Source organism: Perca flavescens, chromosome 8 (assembly GCF_004354835.1).
Source record: "Perca flavescens isolate YP-PL-M2 chromosome 8, PFLA_1.0, whole genome shotgun sequence".
Lineage (NCBI taxonomy): Eukaryota > Metazoa > Chordata > Actinopteri > Perciformes > Percidae > Perca > Perca flavescens.
The window spans coordinates 923899-942777 of record NC_041338.1 but is presented as its reverse complement, the minus strand read 5'-3'; the positions used below and the strand labels follow the sequence as shown (position 1 = coordinate 942777).

Genomic DNA, 18879 nt, shown 5'->3' with positions numbered 1-18879 from the left:
AAATATAGCATACAATCTTTCGGTCTTACAATAACTTACAATAATATACAACAATACCTTTAAATTACAAATTCCAATCCTATGTTTCAGTTTATTCTTTTCTGTATAGGTCAAGGAACGATTTCATTAATCTATTTTTGAACTGAATGATATTATGGCTCTGTTTGATGTCATTGTTCAGTCCGTCACCCCACAAACTGAAACACACATGCTTTTAACCGCAGTTTGCACAAGAGGTTGTTTGAACATACAGTATTTGTCCTCTTAGATGATATCCCCCATCTCTTTCATTAAACAGTGCGCGTATGTTACAAGGTAAATTATTTTCTTTAACTTTAAACATAAATTGTGCAGTTTTGAATGTAACAATGTCCATACATTTCAGCAAATGTGAATTAAAAAACAGATGATTGGTGTGCTCATAATACCCGGTGTGATTTATTATCCTAATTCTATCTCTAAAAACATAAAATAATTGGACATATACTTCAATTAAATTGTACACATAAGAGCTCTAAAATTGTTTTTATGGGTTGAACATAGTTCGTGTATATCTATGACCTACATTTAGCACTTTTATTTTGAAAAATACCTTACCGGCACAGTGTGACCCGGATTTTAAATAAAGACCCGCCTCAATACTTCATCGTGACCAATCAGTATTCGTATTTACATATGCTGGCCAATCAGCGGATGGTAAATATTTCCGTGGAGGCCTTCAAGTCTAAGCAGCGGTAGTTGAGTGTGTGGACGATTTTACACCGTCAATTTTTAGGCTTATTAACTCCAATAATGCCGTATGCTAACCAGCCGACGGTGAAAATCACAGAACTGACAGACGAAAATGTCAAATTTGTCATTGAAAACACAGATTTGGCGTGAGTATTCACTTATTTGTCCATTTAAGGAGAGCGTGTATGGCAGAGAGCAGCCATTATTCTTCTCAGCCAAACTGATGTTATGAGACGTTGCACGTTAAATAACTGCACTAAAGTACTTTGCACTAAAATTAAAATGCTAATTGTAACTGAGAATATCCGTAAACAACATGTGTGTGCATATTGAAGATAAATAAATCTAGTTGACGTAACGTTTAGAGGTGAACACGGTCGCTTCAGGCTAACGTTAGTTAGTTTAGATGTTGCATTAACGGCACATATCAAAAGTGTGTGATTTTCCGTTTTAATAACAAAATACATTGTCCCAATTCAAGGAGGAAATGGTTGATATTCACTTGCTGTTGTTGGTTACATTGGGCCGGGGTTTAGGGAGGATTAAAAGGAACATGAAAATGTTTTTGTCATTCAGCAGTAATAAGTTTCCCAGTCAGCGTTAATGATGAATAAATTGAGTGCAATTTCTGTTACCTATTATAACCTTAACGTTAGCTCTAAAAACCTCTGTCTTTCTCCTTTTTAGGGTTGCAAACTCTATCCGCCGCGTCTTCATGTCAGAAGTTGCCACTATAGGTATAGTGACTTTACGTTAGCTTTTATTTTGAATTCTTTCAATGGGGTCAGCCCTATGTTCCCAAAGCCCAATGGTCCCACAGCCCTATGTTCCCACATTTCTAAGAGTTTTCTTAAAATTAGGCCCTAGGTTAAGGTTACATTCCATCTGTAGTCCATTGCTACTGGATAATAGGTTGGGTGTAATTGGCTACCAAATTGGGAGAAAGGAACTGTGGGAACATAGGGCCTAATTTTGGAAAATAAATCTTAGAAATGTGGGAACATAGAGCTGTGTGAATATAGGCACACTCCCATTTAATTGTAAGACAAGGTGCTGTAATGTTACATTACAGTAGGACCATTACTCACTCTTACCTGGATGTAAATAGTGACATAAGCTAGCTCACCGCACAGGTGTAAATACTAACATTTAAACTACTGCATTCCAGTCAGTCACTGGCACGGCTTACTGGGACACTAAATGGAACTGAAACCAAACATAATTTGTTTGACCTGTGCTTTCATCTTCAATGAAAAGTAAGCTAAATTTGAATTCAGACATCATTACTTTTTTTTAATTTCTTACAGCTATGCTCTTCTTACTGAGACATGTCTTAAATGTCATCTGTAAAAAATGCATATCTGCTGAACGGGGCTCGGCCCACCCTCCGACACCTGTGAAGTCCTGTGCAATAAGCAACTAATGAATATCATTTACGTGTATGAATCAAACAGTATCATGCTTATGCCCTCAAGTACACTATTATTTGGTGTCCCATAGAAGTGACTGAGAAAGTTGAAGAGAATGGAGATGGTGTGACTGCATCAGCACCATTTGAAATGTAGTCTGACGACTAAGTTAAACTTGTATTACTTTATTTGCAGCAATTGACTGGATCCAGATCGATGCCAATTCATCAGTACTGCATGATGAGTTCATTGCACACAGAGTTGGTATGCATCACAGTGTTTAGGATACGCTTTCAATGCAACTTGATGGTAGTAATCTGATCTATTGTATGACCAGAGAAGTCTGGTACTTGCAAAGGATCCTGTACAATATGGATGTTTCCTTTGTGTCTCAGGTCTCATACCTCTCACAAGCGATGACATTGTGGACAAAATGCAGTATTCTAGGGTAAGTATAATTACTGTCATAATAACAATTATAATTTTGATTAATTGCAGAGCCCTTGTGTACAGGCTCCATACATTGTTTTTCAGACTTGCATCCAGAAATGATTTCCTAATCAAATACATTAAGAATAGATTGATTCCGTTTGCCCTCTTGCCTGAAAGCCGGAGCCAGCCTGATATAATAAAGAACATCTATTAACTGTGCCCTGTAGTTTAAAGTATTTGAGGTAAACATGAACGTTTAGAGATTGAAAAAAAATGTCATGTTATACTTAAATTTCATCATGGGACCTTTTTAAAAAAAAAAAGTTTTGACACTTTGTGCATAAAAATGTGTGTGGACCATGTCAATATTGTATATAATAATGGATATCGTACCAATGTCCTGGCCTTTTGTTCTCGTTTGTAACATTGTTTATTGCATGGTTTTTCCTGGCTAAACAAAAATGTATATTTTGCTTGAGTAAATGAAACCCCAATTAACCAAACTGGTTGATTAAAATCTAATTAATATTTATTTATCACCAGGAGAGTCCGGTACAGGCTGACTCTGTACGATAAAACTGAGATTAGCTCACATATTCAAATTCATGTTCTGCTTGTTCAGCGGTTGTTTAGTAAATTGTTCCTAAACACATTTGGAGAGTAATAGAATTTCATATTCTTATCATTGGTGGTTGCTGGTTATTTGTCTTTGGGGCTGGCTAAAACCTTTTTGTGGGGCGCCAAACATTCCTCTGTGCAAAAAAACCCCCACCTGGTTTATTGGAGGGCGGACATCATTTTCTCTCCGTCTGTGCCTGTCTCCGATCCTCGTAGGACTGTACCTGTGATGATTTTTGCCCAGAGTGTTCTGTCGAGTTGACGCTGGACGTGCGATGCACTGAGGACCAGACGCGTCATGTCACGTCGCGTGACCTTCTGTCCAACAACCCCAGAGTCATCCCGGTGAGTCCTCTCTCCACCTACTGTAGTCATTAGAGAGGGTGGGGGGGGAGAAGCAGAAGGAAAAGCTGACCACGTCTTTGTTGGGCTTTCAGGTGACTTCTAGGAGTCGAGACAATGATCCCAATGACTACGTCGAACAAGATGGTAAGTTTGAAGCTGTGTTGAGGGGTAAACACTGGCTGTTAAGGGTAGGGCTGGGTATCGGTCAAAGAAATGTCGGTACCTATACCAGTACCGTGACTTTGATACCACTTTCATAAGACAAAAATTAATTACATCAGGGCACAAATTCTATATATTTTCCATCTCCTACTACGTGAGCCCTGTCTCTGTGTCGAGTTTCTCCTGCGTGTCTCTATGACGTGTAACGTTACACAGCCAATCACAGACATTAAATCTTGGTAGAAGCATGCTGCATACTGATTGGCTCACTGGCGCTGATGAGATTTACTCCTTAGGTATTGAAATTGGGTATTGAATGACGAGGCATTTTTCGATACTCGGTCGGTGCCTAAAAAGTATTGAATTCGGTACCCAGCCCTAGTTTAAGGTTTGTCTTTTCCTTAGCCATATTATTGTCAGATTTCTGTTTTCCCATCATTTCACCCCCTGGTTTTAAACGTTTACCTTTCCCTCGCTCCCCACTTCCTCCTCTGTCGTTTACTGACCCAACATAGACATTTTACTGGTGAAGCTCCGTAAAGGTCAGGAGCTGCGGCTCAGGGCGTACGCCAAGAAGGGCTTTGGTAAGGAGCACGCCAAGTGGAACCCAACAGCGGGGGTTTCCTTCGAGTACGACCCAGACAACGCACTGAGGCACACGGTCTTCCCCCGACCTGAGGAGTGGTATGTTTTCATTTCAGTATGACTCTTAATAAAGGAATCATATTAAATCTATAATGTTGAATGATGGACTGACGCACTGCATCAATCTGGTTCCCAGGCCAAAGAGTGAGTACTCTGAGATTGAGGAGGATGAGGTTCAGGCTCCCTACGACCCCAATGGAAAACCAGAAAGGTGAGCAAAGCCTCTTCCTCATACTTGAGTTGTCAAGGGTACATGTTGTACATATATTATTATTATTATTATTATTATTATTATTATTATTATTATTATTATGTTGGCCAATGGGAAAATCATGCAGCTTGTTTCTATGCACTAACATTACCAGGAAGCACATTGTAAATCTACAAGTCATCATTATAACAAACTGCATGTGGAATAGGGCTGCACCATTTGGAATAAAAGTCATATTGTGATTGTGATTTACAATACTGTGATTGCGATATAGTATCATGAATTTACTTGATTATTGAGAAAAATGCAGAAAATAGGCTACTAAAATTTTGAAATGTGTATTTTTTTTTTTAATCTGGAACATACGAGCATAAGGAGAAATACATAAACAAAAAAATATGCAATACTTCTTTTTTAAATAACTTAAAGCTTGAGTGCATAACTTTTTGATATTAATGAACATCTGTTACATTCAAGCCAAATGAGTTTCTACAAAGCTAATTAAGACTATCAGCTCCACACAACTCTCTCTGGATTTCTCAGTAGGACTATGTTCAGAAGGTTGTGGCGTCCGGCGACTTTCCCGCGCAGAAACTCAAGTGAAGATAATGAAGAGTCCATCATGTTTGTTTAATCCTCCATATCCTCCTTGGCTACTAGCAACTGCGTGGGAGGGGGGGGGGCTTGTCATTACTTAGAATTCCTCCTGGGGGGAGACAGAAACTATGCACTATAGCTTTAATATTTTACAAAATTAAATAACAAAAAAATACAAATTCCTATTATATTAATACATTTTTGTATGCACTTACATATAAACAATGACATTCAAGGTGGGTGTAATATAATAAATAGTGATTAAGTTAAAATATTAACCCTTTTTGTTTACTTAAATCACACCATTTTTACGGTTATGTAATCGCACAGTGACGTCGTGGTTGCGATATTAGACCAATCGTGCAGCCCTAACGTGGCGTGTAATCAGCGCTCAATTTGGTGCCACAATATGTCGTCTTATGACACCAACACTACGTTTTTGCGTCTCTCCTTTGAATTAGTGTATAATCTGCTAAAACATAAAGCAGAATTCCAGTGTCTGAAGGTCACCTGTGACCTCTTCCCTGCACAGGTTCTTTTACAACGTGGAGTCGTGCGGCTCTCTGCGACCGGAGACCATCGTCATGTCAGCGCTGGCCGTCCTCAAGAAGAAGCTCAGCGACCTGCAGACTCAGCTGAGCCACGAGATCCAGAGCGACGTGCTCACCATCAACTGAGGGCTGCAGTTACACCGCAGATTGGCAGTGTAACACACTATTACTTTTTAAATAAATCCATCTTGAGGAACTTCAGTGTTTCTTGATAGTAATTTGGTTTAAGATAACTTGTAATTAAGTTTTTAGTTTTAAAATGTACAAACACCTAAACAAGTAGGAAAACAAATTAGCTCTGCAGATATAAACTCAGGGAATCCTATAAACTCCATGGCAAGGAAGAAAAAAGAAGACAGATGTTTTATGTGATTTTGCAAAAGAAAAAAATACATGTATTTCTTGGTCATAAGTCTTTATTTCTAATTGTATAGTGCTGTATAATAAGGCCGGAGGATCTCAACTAAAGCCAGCACTATAAAGTAAAGTGTGTTTCTTTATCCTAATTATGATTGATGTATTATCATATCGGTACAGTGCCAGAGCTGATGGAAGCAGCAACTGCACTTTGTAAAGAACCTCCAAGATATGATTCTCTTTTAGTGTTTATAAAGACCGACAGAGTGATCGGGTAATACCAGAAGAAGAGTAATGTAACTTCAAAGTAAAAGCACGTTAGCTGGGAATTCCTTCGCCTATTAAAACATCTTTATATCTGTTACCTTGGAGACCTGAGGCACATGGGGAGCAATTAATGACTCACAAGATCATTTTGTCAATGTGATAAATTATTAGACAATGAACGGGCAGTTTTTTTTTACATTACATGTCATGTCATGTCATTTAGCTGACGCTTTTATCCAAAGCGACTTACAATTGCTATATATATGTCAGAGGTCGCACTCCTCTGGAGCAACTAGGGGTTAAGTGTCTTGCTCAGGGACACATTGGTTGATGTATCGCAGTGGGAATCAAACCCGGATCTCCCGCACCAAAGGCATGCGTTATATCCACTGCGCCATCACCACCCTACACTTATTATTGAGACACACGTGTGAGATCCACATTTTGTCGGTTGTCTTGTATTCCTGAAGTGGATATGTCTTGTAGCCACTTAAACATTATTTGACTAAATGAGCTAAAAACGCACACGAGATAATAATGAGCCATTATTTACATGGATTTGCTACATCATAAAACATCAAAATATGATTAAAATAAAAACTACATTTCTACAAATGGATGAAGAAAGATACAAAAAATAAATATAGTGGTCTGATTCATTTATTTTGTTTTGGCGTTGCACAAAAGCAAATTTTCTTCAAGGAAGCTTTTATTTTGAATGTTCAGAGAAGAGGCGATATTTTTATTCTACTGGGCTTCAAGTGCGACACTGTTGGCCAGAACGCATTCCCAGATGGAGGCAGAACAGCTGTGTGTGTGCCGTATATTATCTGTGTGTGTTTATATCCGGACAGTAATAAGCAGTAGATGGTGTGATATATAACTTTCCTCTCGACTTGTCAGGAACGATGCTGTGTTTCTGCGGGAAATGACAAGGTAAGCTGTTTTATGTCGTTAGAGAAGGTCAGGCCGAGTTGCATTTAGATTTCTGGCAATTTAAAGCTTAATTCATTCGCAGCAAATGTAACATAAAACATTAAAATCACACAATATGGGTTCTAAATAAGTCGAAGCAGTTATTTCATTCGGCGTACATGTATCCTACCAAGCAACAATAAACAAAACACAAATACACCCCAACTTTATTATTGTGATGTTACGGGTACCACCATACATTCTATGGGTACCACCCACATGGTGTATCCGTGTGAAAAATGTACTTGGAATAACTAAAGGAGGTTTTTAATTCAAGATATGGCATATTATTGGATAGCTTGCAAGCCGAATTTACCCAATATATATTCGAACTTTTGCAGCTTGCCCAAAAAGCATGGTGAAAGAAAAAAGATAATTATGGGAATTTCTACATTTTGGAATTGGCTGTATTAATGTAAAATATTTCTCATTTCTATGTGTTTAAGTTCTCCTCTATCCTGCCATTGCACCAGGTATTTGGAACAGATAATGTACCTGAGATAGAGTGAAAGAAACCAAACATTTATTGGAAGTTTTATACAGTTTAATACAATTAGTTTTTTTCCCTCTAAGATAAAGGAGATGAAAGCTATTATCTTAATATTTCATGTTTCGATCTGGTAAGACGTGATAAAGATATGTTATCTCACAACAAAGTATATGATAAACCCATTAATGTTTTTCCTAAAGTGAATTCAACCATTCAAATCTCCAAACCCCTGCTGTGGAGGAGCCCTCTGACTCAGAGATGGCTGCGATGAGGAAGAGGTTTTCCTCCTTCTGCTCCTCTTCCTCGGCTGAAGAAAACAGTGCAGGCCTCTATGACAGCGTTCCCATTTGGGCCACTGATCCACCCAGTGAACAAGAACATGCCTGTGCAGCTCTGCTCTGGTGAGCTCCATCACTCATAGCTGTCAAGTGGCAGACTCAAGACATGAAATGTGGAGAAAGTATTCAGATATTTTATATCAATCAGTTTTATTTGTTGTCAGTCACGTGAAATCATATAAAACTACAATTTCAGTGAAACGTCAGTTCTTTCAATTTATGCATTAAAACATGGGAAAGGGATTTTAATACTACACTAGATGATGAGGAGTGGGACAGAATCTGTAGGAATATTAAAACTGTCACGCGATGTGAGGGTGCGCCTCATTCAGTTCCAGATTATGCATTTCAGCTATTGGACTTCCTCCAGGTTTTTAAACTTTAAGGTATTTTACTGTGAATAGACAGTTTCTTACTGTCTTATTTGAATTTACAGTTATATACTGGCTGCAGTGTAATTCCCACCTTTTCCTTTATTTTCCTAAAATGCATTGGTATTAACAGTTAATACCTGTCATCTGTAACATTCGCAAATAGTGCTGTAATATTATTATTTTTTACCCAGAATGCATTGCTATTTACAGTATGATCCTGTTTAACATTAAAACAGTAAGATACTGTGAGATGGACTTGTTTACAGTGTAGGTTGTTGTCCTGGATATTGTATAGTATCTGCTGCACGTAAACATCCATCTACATGGGGAATATCTGAGTAAAGGTGCAGTCACACTGGAATTGGAAAAAGATAAATAAATGAAAAAATAAGCCTCACAAATGATGATGACTATTAACAGTCTCTCTGTCCAGTTGTCATCGTTCCCAAGACTCTTTGCTGAGCTCCAACAGCAGCTTCACCGGCTACAGAGGCATCCTCAACTGGATCATCATTCTCCTGGTCAGTTTCCTCCCTCTTCTCCTTTTGGTCTTATGATACATATTCATTAGAGTTACCAAACATGTACTTTCAATTTAAGAACCTAGGACTAATTAACGGACGGTGTTTTACTGTCTGACTTTCAGGTCCTGACTCATGCTCACTTGTTCTTGGAGAATTTCATACAGTGAGTATATAGATACACCCATGCAGACTGTATACACATATATTTTTACTTGAATTTGATCAACTTTTACATCCTCAATTCCAAATGCCCACACATACTGTACGCACAGTATTATAATCTGATATTAGATTCTAATTTTATTCTTATTAAAATCATTATGAACAAACTGTCATAAGAGAGTAGAAAGAGAGGGTGAAAGTTCAGTCATTATCAATTAAACAGTTCCACAAAAAAGAAAAAATCAAAGCCCACTTACTGACTTTTCTGGGGCTTTCAACCGCATTTCACAGTCTTCATCAGCAGATGGAACTGCAAAAGTTGTTTTCTAATAAAACTCACTTGGGGGGAAATTCAGTCAAAAACTCAAAAAGTGGACCTTGAGTTAAGACTCTTTTTTTTTTGTCAAACCATATACAATTTTCCATATGTATCTATTTTTTTTCTTCCCCCTGACAGACATGGCTTTTTGATAGATGTCAAAAAGGTCTTGGAGCATCTGATTGAGGACAACTGCAACTGGCCATCTGTAAATCTCATATTAGGTGAGGAACTATTTTAGATAGAACTGCAGCACAAGAACCAATAGCCCAAATTACAGTAGATCTCCTTTTAGTTAAAAGAGCACTTCAACCATTTATATTGCGCTGTTGTACCATTGTCAGACTCGTGATGGACAGGCTTAACTTTTTTTTTATAAAAATCTATGCAGCAGAACAAGAGATATCTTTTTTATTCCATATATTCTTCTTTTTTGTCAAAATGTAGTGCCTACATCACCCACAATGCAACTAGACCATGCCCACAAAAAAGCCTATTTCCACACGTCTTTACTATTTATAACCTCTTTTCTCTAGGTGCAACAACAACTTTGGACCATGTTTCAAATGCAACACATACAGTAAAGTTCCTATTGTTACAGGTGACCCCTCTCAACCCATGTCTTGCTGTCTCATTGGCTGTAGCTCCCTGACAGACTGGAATGTTTCTACGAGGCACCAGCGAGCGTCTTTGATCAGTTTACGTGCCGATTTGTGAGCGCCGAGTCAACGCTGAATTGTCTCTGATCTGGGGCTTTTGTCAGGGAGCTATAAAAACTGTCGCTAAGTGGAAAATCAGGGCTAAAGTTGTGTAGCGTGAACTAGGCGTTAGCCTGTCATTGTGAATTAACAAAATATCTGTATTTCTTTTCAGCTGCCAATATGTTTGCCATTACAGCTTTGCTCCTCGAGAGGTCTCAGGAAAAGGTGAGCCTGGTGCATTTTCTTTGTCTCTTTCATTTCGATAAAGGCTGTTCTGATTTATTTAATGCATCAACAAGCGATTTGTTGAGCATTTGTCAGTTATAATAATTATCATGGAAAGGTCAGCACTTGTGTTCCATTTACTTCTGTCAGGGTATGCTGTCCCCCACCAACGGTCATCGTTTGCATCTCACAAATCTGGGCTTGCTGCTGCTATTCCCTGCGGCAGTCATTGTACATGAGCATACAATATCGACAGGTAACAACTATGCTTTAAACATGTGCATCATTATCATCATCATCTCATATTTTCTGTACATAAATGCAGTAACAAAAAAAACAGCTAATGGATATCAGTTAAGTCTTTTTTCTGCTTGTTTCAGCAAATGAATAACTATGTGACAGCATTTTTGACATCTTGAAAAGTTGCCATCATCGGTACATTTTGCAGTCAAGTTCTGTTAGACCAATATTTGTCTGAAAAAGAAATGTGCTTGTAGTGATGGACTGAAGAGTTAAAAGAAAGACAGTGACCTTTCCAGCCTACAGGCACGGTTGTTTCAGAGCCCTGACACATTTTATTTTTGTAATGTTCTGAATGATGTTGCACCATTGCTGGGATGTTTCTGTTTTTTTGTCCACCAGGTGGAGCGTTCTTCTCTCTCTGGTTCTACACGGCTCTGGGGATGAAGCTGTATTCATACCAGGAAACTAATCGCTGGTACCGACAGGCTCATTTAACTGATGCAGGTATCGTTTCAACACCAGAATTTGTACGTTGTAAGTAAGTAAGTAAGTAAGTAAGTCAATTTTATTTATACAGCGCTTTTCACAGACGCAGAAGGTCACAAAGTGCTTTACAATGTGCATAGACAATAAAACATGGTAAAAATAATCAATAGAATAAAATACAAATACAACAGAAACAATTTTCAAATAAATAAAAGACATAGGCTACCCAAAAGCTAGCCTGAACAAGTGAGTCTTCACTTGTCCCTTAAAACAGTCCACATTCTCAGCCAATCTAATGCTGGGAGGTAAAGCATTCCAGAGTCTGGGCGCCATCGCCTCTAAGGCTCTGTCCCCACATGTCTTCAGACGAGTGCGTGGCGTGGATAGCAGATTTTGATTAACAGACCTGAGAGACCGGGATGGGGTGTGTAAGTTGTGTGTGTGTGTGTGTGTGTGTGTGTTTGTGTGTGTATGTGTATGCATGTGTGTGTATGTTTATATATATATATATATATATATATATATATATATAAATAAATGTTGTAAGTTGTGATTTAAATTCAGAACAAAAACTGCTCCAACAACTAGTGCTTTTTTTATCTGTGTGTTTACAGAGAGGGATAAGAATGTTTCTGTTGCACAAAAAGCCCACAAGGAGGAGCTTACTTTCCAAGGTGAAACTGCTCATCATTCATAAGATGATACTTTTGATTTCTTCATGTTAACTTGCAGTGATACATTTTGTCCTCTGTGACTCTGTTTTTCTTTTTTTCAGATCTTTATTATTTCCTATTTGCCCCTACCCTGTGCTACCAGAGAGACTTCCCATGTACCCCTAAGGTCCACATCAATAAGCTACTGCACAGGTTGCTGGAAATGGTGAGCAGTGGCACCATTATTACTCAGGGCTTGATGCACTTTTAAGATCTACACAGAGCTTTCGCCGTGGCTTACATAAGGGGCCTGAAGTTTCTACTTGTACGTTGGTGTGTGAGTCAATCTCTTTAAGAGAATAGCAGGGCCGGGGTGTGTGTGTATGTGTGGGGGGGGTGTGTGGTAGAGTGAATGAGAGAGTGATGGAGATTATCTTCAGAGTGAGTAGTGACTCTAGAGTCCTAGTGAGAGAACCAAAGTGTCCCCCCTGTTCTTTCTGACCACTGGTGGGAGATCTGGAGCAGGAGAAGTTAACCTTCTCCTTGATTTCATGTTGTTGATGGAGATGGAGAACCAGGAGATGAGTCGGGGGAAATGCAACGCTACCACGCCACGGCCGAGCGGCGTGCGTTGCTGCTTAGTTTACATTTTTTGAGAGGTGCACGTCAGGCTACTGCGTATGGTAGGGAGACAGAAACTACACGCTATTAGCCTGGTGAGAGCGTCCTGATCTGGCGAGCTCCAGTTTTCTACTCGCAGATCAGTCTGGCATCTTGAGATAGAGAAAATGTGGAGCCGTTTGCCAAACGACCGACCAATCAGCGTTGGTTTTGAGGCGGGTTTAGGTGTGACGCAACGAGAAGCGACTGTTCAGTCTAAACAACATTCCATGGATGAGATGAGCGTAGCTATCAGGCAAGTTTTATCCAAATTAGAAAGTATTCCTTCATTGAAAGAAGAGCAAAAAACGGCAGTGGAGGCTTTTCTCAGAGGAAAAGATGTTTTTGCTCTTGACCAACATAGGTGATGATAGACAGATGGTTTATCCAATCAGCTAACCAGGATTTTCGCCCCTTCCCAAAAGTTCTTCAACGGAAAGTTCCCAGATGGATATGCCGAGCAAATGTGAAGTGATCCATCTGGTGGAGTCAGGTTAACGCAGTATAGCTTTAAAATGCCGAAGTAAAAACAAATTTCTTAAATAAAATACATTTCTTTATTTTTTAGGCATTTAATCTTCCATAATTGTTTATACTGCTGAAATAATGTAACTCACAACCCTTAATTGATAAAAAACTAAAAGTAGCAAAATTGTTTTGCCACTTGAACTGATTAAATTAACTACATAAGATTAACTCAGTTGCCTCGTATTTGCATATCAATGTCTGTATGCGTAAATGATCCACAGCTCTATGTATAATTAACAAGTTTGAAGAGGTTCTATATGTTTGGCATGGACACAGCAAGAAGCAGTTTTAACATGACCTTTGATTGATGCAGTGGATATATTTTGAAAGGAGACACATATAGTTGTGTCCAGATATCATGTAGGTGTCATGGATAAAAGCACTACAGCTTGTTAATTGTGGCATTTTCTACCTTCAGGTGACCGTTATCCAGATCATGGTTGGAATTGTGCAGCAGGTACAGCAGCTGGTTAAAGGTCTTCCTGTATTATACAATATGTTACTGTGTAGTATCAATATTATCAATGTACTAGTACACAATTACGTCTCTACTTGTTGTATAGTGTATTGTAACGTTGTATGTCATGTATGTGTGATCTGAAGTGTAGTATACTGTACACGTTTTGTCTGAATCGCAAGTGCATATATCATGTTCTGAATAGGTACATATGTCTACGTACATACAGTACATGTCCAGTACAGTAGCAGATACTGTACCCGATATGAGAAAACACTGGTACATTGTACAGTGATGGAGTACTCGAGTGCTGGACTCGGACTCAAGTCCGACTCAAATCACTATTCTCTGGACTCGTGACTCGACTTGGACTTCTTGGAAAATCTTATTTTGCACGGCCACATATTCACTTTCATTAGCCATGTAAACAGCTTAGTCCAAATATCATCTTTTTTGGAATAAGGGCAAAAACCGGAATATTATGTGCACATAAACATAGTCACTGTGTTACAGAGACAAGTGGAAGAGAAGCTAATGTAAAGGAGAAAATGAACCTAACTCGGCCATGGTATAGTCCAGAGATCTTCAACAGGGGGTCCGGGGCCACCTAAGGGGTCCTCAGAGTTATTACAGGGGGGCCTCCAAATTATTGTAAAAGTTTTTTCAGCACAGAATAATACTTTGCACGTCTATAATGTGAGACAGGTGTGTCGGAGGGGGATAAGTAGGACGGAAGTTGCAAAGAAACTCCCGCACGCTGTCTAACTTGCAAAAAATAAATTCAATAGTAGGCAACGTTTGGGTACTAGACCTTCATCTGGGATATGGATGAAGGGAGTTCCTTTGATACGTTTTTTCCGAAAATTAAAATTTCTTAACATGAGTCCAACATATTATTAGCAAATATAAATCAGCCTGTTTGTGTAAAAACACATTGCTGATAGGCTTACTGGCCAATACTGTAGGTTAGTTAGTCATCCACAGATACAGGTCATCCTTAAAGAGTCACTATGTCACATGTTTAATATTAAAACAACTTTTTATTATAGCTTAATTTTCTATGCAGTAAAAAAGGTATGTATAAAGGCTTTAGGCTTTTATTGTAAGCCCAGTTTAATATGCAACTTAATTTTATAAAATATGTAGTAGGGGGTCCCCGCTCCGTCTCTCTTTAGATATTGGGTCCTTGGCTTAAAAAACATTGAAGAGGTGTAATCTTTTTACACGGTACTATACTAAATACATTTTCTTTTTTTCCTCTCAGTGGATTGAACCCATCTTCCAGAGATCAGAAAACTCCTTCTCTGTGAGTGAAGCACAATTCTTATCCTTCTTAATTGTAAATATCAGAGCAAACACCACATCCACATCCGTGGAATTAACTTTTTTTTTTTAAATAAATCTTATACATAGAGTATGGACATCACTATGAGAGTGGAGCACCTGGTGGGACTGGTGGTGAGGGATTTTTATTTATTTTAACATTTTTACTGACATTCTATTGACTCTTGGTGGTTATTTTACAGTGTAATATGTCAGAGTGCGATCATGTAGACAGATGTATTCTCTGTGAAGAAAGTAGTCCCAGATGGTGGCGATGATAACAAGTATACGGAGCGGGAGGAGGAGCATGTTTGGGCATGATAATTACAGATAAAAGTTTCATTGTACATGACACAATAATAGAGATAGAGATAGCAGAGATAACTGTTAAATGGTATGTTGGTATTGGTAACATATTTTCTTGTCAGGCACCAACCCATTTCCTCTGGCTCCTCTTCTTCTTCTTGAGTCACTCCTACCTGAATTTCTGTGCAGAACTGCTACGCTTCGGTGATCGTCATTTTTATGGTGATTGGTGGTCAGTTGCACAAAAACAATTTTTGCACATTGTGTTTTTTTTTCTCATTCTGCGCTGGCTCATGGCCTTTCACCTTTCATTTACAGGAACGCTACAACTCTGATCACTTTTTGGCAGAATTGGAATATTCCCTTTCAGAAATGGTGTCACAGGTATTATCAAACATGCCTCAAGTTTCACTGAAATGACTCGACTGCCAAATAATTTCCCCCTGACTTTTGCTTCCATCTCTTATTTGTCTTTGCTCTGTGTCTCCACTGGTGTGAAGACATGTATACACTCGGCTGGTGGAAAAGAACGTGCCCCCATTACAGGCAGAGTTACTGGTCTTCCTGATGTCAGCTGCTCTTTTAGAGGTACAGTCTGATATTGCATTAAACGCTCTTTAACTAATAACATGAATAGTTTGGTAGCAGAGATAGGTAGCTGAGAAGACAGTCACTCACAAGACTATCTGAGTAGATTTGCATAGACCCAATACTGTTAATGTGAATAAAGTGTGAACTCTACTGGAGTTGGCTCCGGCTCCTAAACCAAACGTCTCACTAAGGGCCTCTTTACAGTCGCCGCACCCGACCTGTCGCGCGCCAATGTGACATCAAAATGACGTAGATCTCGCTGGCTGATAAAATAAGACTAAAACTGTTCAAAGCATTCATTTATATGTATTACATTTATGTTGGCACATATACAAACATCATTTAAACAGATTACAGCAGTGGGAAAAGAGGGTCAGAGGCTACAAGTCATTTTTGCAGTAAAGAGATAATAGGGCTATTGGCCCAAACAAACAATGCAATAATAACCTGCTGCGATGGTTTTGTCCTCTCTTCTACACAGTATTTGGTTGCTCTGCCTCTGCATAGCTGTCGTCTGTGGATATTCCTCATGATGCTATTTGAGGTGAGAACCAGTGGCAGCTGGGGATATGTACCTGGATGGGGCTACTGGCTCTGAAGGCTTCTGCATACACTTGCAATGTTAATGGCCATCTTAGTGCACTTGACTTCAACTTGAATGTTACCAGAAAAGCAACTAACTCCATCCAACAGCTCAGCTTGGCTACTTAATCTATGTATCTCTTTTCTTACTAAACAAAGGGATCCACGAGAAAACACCTTGGATTTACTGTAATAGATGTTTTTATAATAACTATGTATCAAATAACAACGTAAAATACATTGTGCCAATGTGAAAAATTGGTCACTTGTGGTGATGAACCTACAGTGAATTATCACTTAATATCTGCATCTGCCCTCAGCTTTACGGAGCTTTACAGTGACTTTCAGCTCATCGTTCAGCTGTCTGGCCCACAACTTCACGCGCACTGCTCTCATAGTGTCAGCAGGCAGCTGTTTTCAGAGAAAAAAAGCTGTAAAAAACCCAATGTACACTTCCAGCTCAGCAGCAAACAGCAGATAAACAAAGTTAGCTACAAGGTTTGTTTGTCATGATCATGAAATCCTCTTGAAATTCTTTATTGGGAATAATACCTTGAGATGAACCCATCTTGTTTACAAGGGGTCCTCAACAACATATAATTGCAACAGTGTTGGGAGGAACGCGTTACAGAAGTAACGCAACTATAGTAATGTATTTCTTTTTGCTGTAACGCAGTAATATATATCCGTACGTGTCTTTTCGGCCCCTCCAACTTCAAGCTATAGTGTGTAGTTTTTGTCGCCCCCATGAGGAATTCTAAGTAATGACAACAAAACTGTCGGGGCGTCCACATGATACAAGCTTTCAGTGCACGTTTATCGTGTTTTAAGCCCCCAATTTCTGCACTAGGATTAGGCAATGGTTATGATTAGGTTTGGGTTAAAACGCAGTGCCCAGGATGGGTGCTGCGAGGGGCATGGGCACAAGGGGACCACTGGTGTGAATAAAACACTTAAAGAACTCCTTAAAAAGCCGGGTTCGGTTATATAAAAGCTATTTAAAAAAGCCAGATATTAAAATGTTTGGATTAGGTGTCTTGAAGTCAACGGTCGCAGCGCTGGGGGTTAGGGTTAGGGGTTAGGGTTCCACACAACCCAGTTGTGTGGAACTGATAGTCTTAATTAGCTTTGTAGCAACTCATTTGGCAATGAATGTAATGGACAATCATTAATATGAAAATGTTATGCACTAAAGCTTTAACATGTACTATAGGCTGGGCATAATGAGAACCTTTATTAAATCACATTGTGTCTTCTCTTTCTAGCTTCTGGTTGCAGTATTCCTCACAAACTATTTCCAGGGAAACTATGGCAACGGCTTAGTGTGGCTGTGTCTGCTGCTGGGCCCTCTTCTGGCTGTGATCACCTACTTTCACGACCACTACATCAGCTTCCATCGCCATCACTATCAGTCCTCATCTTTACCCTTGACATCAGACCACCGTCTTCCCAGCGCAGTTTTCCAGACGCACTGATCAAGGAGAAAGGGTCTGAAAGAAATTGTATTTACAAGTAGACCAAGATGATGTGATCCAAAGCTCAGTGAAGTCGACTCATGTCTGTCCAACTCAAATCCAATTCAGATATACTGTATATATACTAAAAAATTATAAACGACTTTTTGTTTTTGCCCCATTTTTCATGTAACTCAAAGATCTAAGACTTTTTCTATGTACACAAAAGGCTTATTTCTCTCAAATATTGATCATAAGTCTGTCTAAATCTGTATTAGTGAGCACTTCTCCTTTGCCAAGATAATCCATCCACCTCACAGGTGTGGCATATCAAGATGCTGATTAGACAGCAGGATTATTGCACAGGTGTTAGGGTTAGGGTTAGGATTCATCCATGAAGAGAACACCTCTCCAAAGTGCCAGACGCCATCGGATGTGGGCATTTACCCACTCAAGTCGGTTACGAGAGAGAGAGAGAGAGAGAGGGATGAACCCTAACTCTAGAAAAAGTCACAAATGCATTAAAAAATCTATAGAGCCTGAAGCACATTGGACAAGGCTAGGTACTAGATGCTAAAACTAAAACATTATTCATTATGTGTTTACATTTATTAATCAGAGCATACACAAAAATCAGCAGGGTGAGGTGTTTAGAAACAGCAGTTAACACCAGTTTGCAGCTGTCTTTCTTGTTGTCGAGGGGTTGACAACCATTTGTGTAGCCTCATAAATTGACCTATTGCATACTGAAAAAAGAGTACTGCTTGCAAATGTTCTTATTACATATACGTGTACATAATGTTAATGCAATAAACAACTGATTCAGTATTGCTTAGCCTAAACTTGTAAGTCTGAATATTGTTAAATATTGAATGTCACCGAAAATTAAACTGCAACATGGTGAGGCTGCAGCAGTCTCCGCCACAGAGTTAGAAAGTAAAGGTCCCTGTTATCATGAAGTGAGTCAGCAGCACAGAAGATATTACTGCTTACACACTGCTGTGCTAACATGTGGTTAAAGGGCTCTAGTTCATCTAAGTTTACCGTAAGTTTCATGGACATGACCCAATCAGGAAATACAAGGAATGATTGTACCTCATGGTTCAATGAGTCTAAGTGTGGAGTGATTTAAAGCATGTGTTCCAGCCAAGTAACGTCTGCA

The 18879-nt window shown here is 39.0% G+C and overlaps 2 protein-coding genes across 8 annotated transcripts; both read left to right on the top strand.

The window, feature by feature from the left end:
• Positions 1 to 683: 683 nt before the first annotated feature.
• polr2c (RNA polymerase II subunit C) lies at positions 684 to 6100 on the top strand. The gene is made up of 9 exons (XM_028585671.1): positions 684 to 878; positions 1420 to 1469; positions 2337 to 2405; positions 2537 to 2589; positions 3408 to 3536; positions 3629 to 3680; positions 4214 to 4382; positions 4480 to 4554; positions 5684 to 6100. Exons 1-9 carry the CDS (start codon positions 793 to 795, stop codon positions 5826 to 5828), a joined length of 828 nt encoding a protein of 275 aa, XP_028441472.1. The 5' UTR covers positions 684 to 792; the 3' UTR covers positions 5829 to 6100.
• Positions 6101 to 7108: 1008 nt separating this feature from the next.
• On the top strand, positions 7109 to 17771 carry LOC114560717 (diacylglycerol O-acyltransferase 1). 7 transcript variants are annotated; one of them, XM_028586280.1, is made up of 18 exons: positions 7109 to 7262; positions 7992 to 8192; positions 8937 to 9024; positions 9150 to 9190; positions 9647 to 9732; positions 10382 to 10434; positions 10585 to 10690; positions 11077 to 11181; positions 11778 to 11837; positions 11939 to 12042; positions 13423 to 13461; positions 14726 to 14767; positions 14875 to 14919; positions 15280 to 15312; positions 15409 to 15474; positions 15619 to 15678; positions 16163 to 16225; positions 17529 to 17771. In XM_028586280.1, exons 1-18 carry the CDS (start codon positions 7255 to 7257, stop codon positions 17736 to 17738), a joined length of 1410 nt encoding a protein of 469 aa, XP_028442081.1. In that variant the 5' UTR covers positions 7109 to 7254; the 3' UTR covers positions 17739 to 17771. The 7 variants fall into 7 exon arrangements, with proteins under 7 accessions (XP_028442081.1, XP_028442079.1, XP_028442083.1 ...); XM_028586278.1 differs by having other exon boundaries at positions 15213 to 15322; positions 15591 to 15678; XM_028586282.1 differs by having other exon boundaries at positions 15591 to 15678; positions 17529 to 17610.
• Positions 17772 to 18879: the final 1108 nt, after the last annotated feature.